The following is a 3,689-nucleotide window of genomic DNA, read 5'->3' on the forward strand; positions in this document are numbered from 1 at the left end:
GCCCCTAGGTGTGATTGTGGATGTTTGTTTGTATCTGTGTGCCCTGCGATTGGCTGGCAACCAGTTCAGGGTGTCCTCCGCCTACTGCCCGAAGACAGCGGGGATCGGCTCCAGCACACCCGCGACACTTGTGAAGATAAGTGGTATAGATAATGGATGGATGGATGAAACGCTACTCACAAACTGCTAAGTGTGATATACAGTAATAATTTATTCTGACTGCTTGAAAAGAGTAAAAAAAATGATTTAAAGGATCTTGTTTTTATGTGTGTGTGTGTGGGGGGGGGGGGGTTAAGTACGGCGGTATGTGCACCTTCTGCTTTGACAGTGTTCTTGCATCTATTATCGAACACATTAAACTAAAGGAGACCCCCGTGTTGTTGTGATACATTCACTGTCCAAGTTTGACCTCTACAGGCGCTACTCTGCAATTACACACCAGTCTTCAGACGGAGAATCCAGTGAACATCTCACTGGAGACAATTGTCAATGCCTTCAATTAAAAAACTAATAAGAAACTGTCTTACTGTGGCTTTTCTTTTGTGCACCATAATCAATGATTACTGCTGTTGCATGTATTCAACAGGAACAAACATTTCCTGGCTGGACGTTATATGTTTTAATGTGGAATAGTTGCGCATTAAAAATTGCCGATGTTGTGGGATCCAGAATGAGAAACTATTATCGGCCTTTACAAATTTTGTTTACCTGTACACCGACAGTTGGGTGCTTCTAATAATACCACTTCTACTACTACTACAGTAGTAGCTTTCCATTACTCACTGGCGCTAGAGGGGCGGGGGGACGCAGGAGCACTAGTCACTGCTCCCCCTTCGACCCCTTCAGGTGCCAAGCCAGATAATTTCAGTGAGAATTTCTTTTCACATTTCCATCCGTTCTCCGTAGGGAAAATATAATTATTGTTTGTCAGTGTTTTCTGAAGACTTTGCCCTGAAAAAAAAAAGTTTCGTACTGACTGCATGAAGACTCTTTGCAGGAAGTTATTTGCTGAAGTGAATTAAATTCTTTTAAGATAAGATCCATCCATCAATTATCGATACCGCTTATCCTCACAAGGGTCCGGGGCGTGCAGGAGCCTATCCCAGCTGTCTTCGGGCAGTAGGCGGGGGACACTCTGAATTGGTTGCCAGCCAATCGCAGGGCACACAGAGACAAACATCCGCATTAAGATAAGATATTCTTTTATTTATATAAATTAAGGAAAGTATTAAGAGGGTTTTCTGGAGACCAACATGTGTTGGGACAACAATCGGAATCAGACATATGTGTTGTTTACATTCGCCTCGAATGCTTTAAGGTTGGGACTGGGAAATTCGATTGAAAAAAATCCGATTTTCCACCTTACTCGAATGCATCATTTACGCCGCATGACTGCTGACGCATGCGCAGTTAATCGGTTGAAACTACGGATGGTCAACTAACTGGGAAGCTACTTGCGTCTTGCAAAGAGACGATTATCTTTTTTCGGTTAAGTCAAGGGGGTGCGTTTTGTTACAAGTTCCGTACACGGCAAATAACTGACCAGCAACGATGAACTTTTTTGGGTTTGGTCAAAGTGCGGAAGTTGATATAGTTCTCAATGATGCCGAAACAAGGAAGAAAGCTGAGCATAAAAGCGAGGACGGCAGGAAGGACAAATATTTCCTCTTCTACGACGGGGAAACTGTGTCGGGGAAGGTCAACGTCACACTCAAGTATCCTGGCAAGAGGCTGGAGCACAATGGAATCAAGATCGAGTTTATTGGCCAGATAGGTAAGCGACTGGCGGGGGCCTGCACAGGCTGCACGCCACTTAGCCCCGCCGAGAAGTAGCAAAGTCTGACAGGCGACGGCGGAAAGTCGCTCGGAATCACACGCAGAGTATTGCATGAATTTACAGTAACATTAGAATAGCTGTACGTTTCCTCACACCAATGTCTTCTGTTGGCGGCAGTAACTGCTTTCAAAAGTGTGCTTAAGAAGTGTCCGGTCTCGTGACAGATGTGGTAGTACCAGCTCGCAGGTCAGCTGACACAGCAGACATTGGCTAGCCGTCACCGTGTTGTAAAGACGAGAAATAAACCAAGTTAACGTCGCAAACTTAAATTTACAATGAATTCCTATTCATCCCGTTATTATTTTTATTTTTTTGTATTGGCTATTTTTTATATTAATTATTCTTTCTTTTTATGGTTGGATTCCACCAAACATTACATATACCAGAGGTGGATAGTAACCACCATCATTTAGTCCTTTACATTCCCTCAACTTCAACGTAATGATAAATTGTACTTGTCTGAATAGTTTTAATTGCAACATACTTTCTACTTTTGTTTGAGTTTTTTTGTGAAGAAGAAACAATACATTTACTTTTTTACATTGACTTAAGCACCAATCGCTACTTGTATTTTGATCTACAGGTATTTATTATTTGTTACATGATCTATTTTGGTGACTCTATTTCCCCAATCCAACATACACACGGGGACAAACAATGGTAGCCCTTTGTTAATTTAAACACACACACTCACGCACAATGGACGCAGAAATAACTTAAAACTGTCGGACGAAATGGAAGTCAAAACTGAATGAACATTAACCAATGGAAATTAAACGTTGCTTTTAAACTTTGGTTCAACAGATTTTTTTTTTTTAAATGTACTAATGAAACAGGCCTAGGCAAAAGTGATTGTACACTGAGAAAAATAATTTGACCATAGGGATATGTTCAACTCAAGTGCATCCTCTAAGTAGCATCACGGGTGTCATCAAACCTGTCACCAGTCAGTCAGTCTATTTAAAGGGTGACAAGCAATGTTTCGTCTGATTTTCCATGTATTTGAGCATTCACCACAAATAATGGAAAACAAGTTATTTAATAAACCGTGAAAATCTCTAGTTATCTGGCCTCTGAAACGCATGAAAGAGCTTCATTTAAGGGGCTTGTAAAGTACGTTCATGTTTGGACTTCCTGAATGGGTGCGTGTCACCTGCAGAGTCTTGTCATTGGTAAGTGTATGTTTGTTAATGTATGCTTCAAACTATAGTAGAACAACTGAGTGTGCACCCTCGGCCGCTCTACTAAAACTGTAGGAAGTGGGAATCGTATGGTGCCCTATTGGTTTGTTTAAACTTGGGTGGAAATTAAGTTATGCGTGTAGAAAGGCAAGGTGTGTGCGTGCCGGCGTCACCTTAGCCTTGTGTTGCCCAGTCATTATTGAGGGAGCCGCTCCGGCACACAATGATTACCCAACATGAGCTTTTGCCTTGATTTTCAGTCTTTTTTTGGTCACATTTTTCTTTCCCACGCCGTCAACCACTTGCCAAATAAACTAAAGACCATCTCGGCAGCTGACTTTCCTGTGACTATAGTTGCACACATTATTCACAAATTTAAGATCTGCAGGGCTGTAGCCAACCTTACTGAACGCGGCCGCAGGAGTAAATTTGATGACGAATTGAAAAGACGGATAATGTGAATGGTAACAAAAGAGCCAGAACAATCTCCAAGGGTGTTAAAGGTGAACTCAAGGTCAAGGTACATCAGTGTATCAATGTACAAAAAGTGAGACTGGAATTTACGAAACTGCATGTTAACAAGCCACAAGGTTTTTGGGAGAATGTCCTATGGGCAGACGAGACAAAATTGGAACTTTTTTGGCAAGGCACATCAGCTCTTTGTTGTAGGA

At 41.9% G+C, this 3,689-nt stretch overlaps 1 protein-coding gene across 1 annotated transcript in view; it reads left to right on the top strand.

The window, feature by feature from the left end:
• The first annotated feature begins 1,398 nt into the window (after nt 1-1,398).
• vps26bl (vacuolar protein sorting 26 homolog B, like) overlaps nt 1,399-3,689 on the top strand; it is a 16,101-nt gene continuing 13,810 nt past the window's right edge. The window contains exon 1 of the mRNA XM_086012870.1: nt 1,399-1,774. Within this exon, the coding sequence (XP_085868996.1) occupies nt 1,552-1,774 (223 nt within the window). The 5' untranslated portion in view covers nt 1,399-1,551. The remainder of the gene's footprint in view (nt 1,775-3,689) is intronic.

This window comes from Filicampus tigris, chromosome 17 (genome assembly GCF_054856515.1).
Source record: "Filicampus tigris isolate MCC_2025a chromosome 17, RoL_Ftig_1.0, whole genome shotgun sequence".
Lineage (NCBI taxonomy): Eukaryota > Metazoa > Chordata > Actinopteri > Syngnathiformes > Syngnathidae > Filicampus > Filicampus tigris.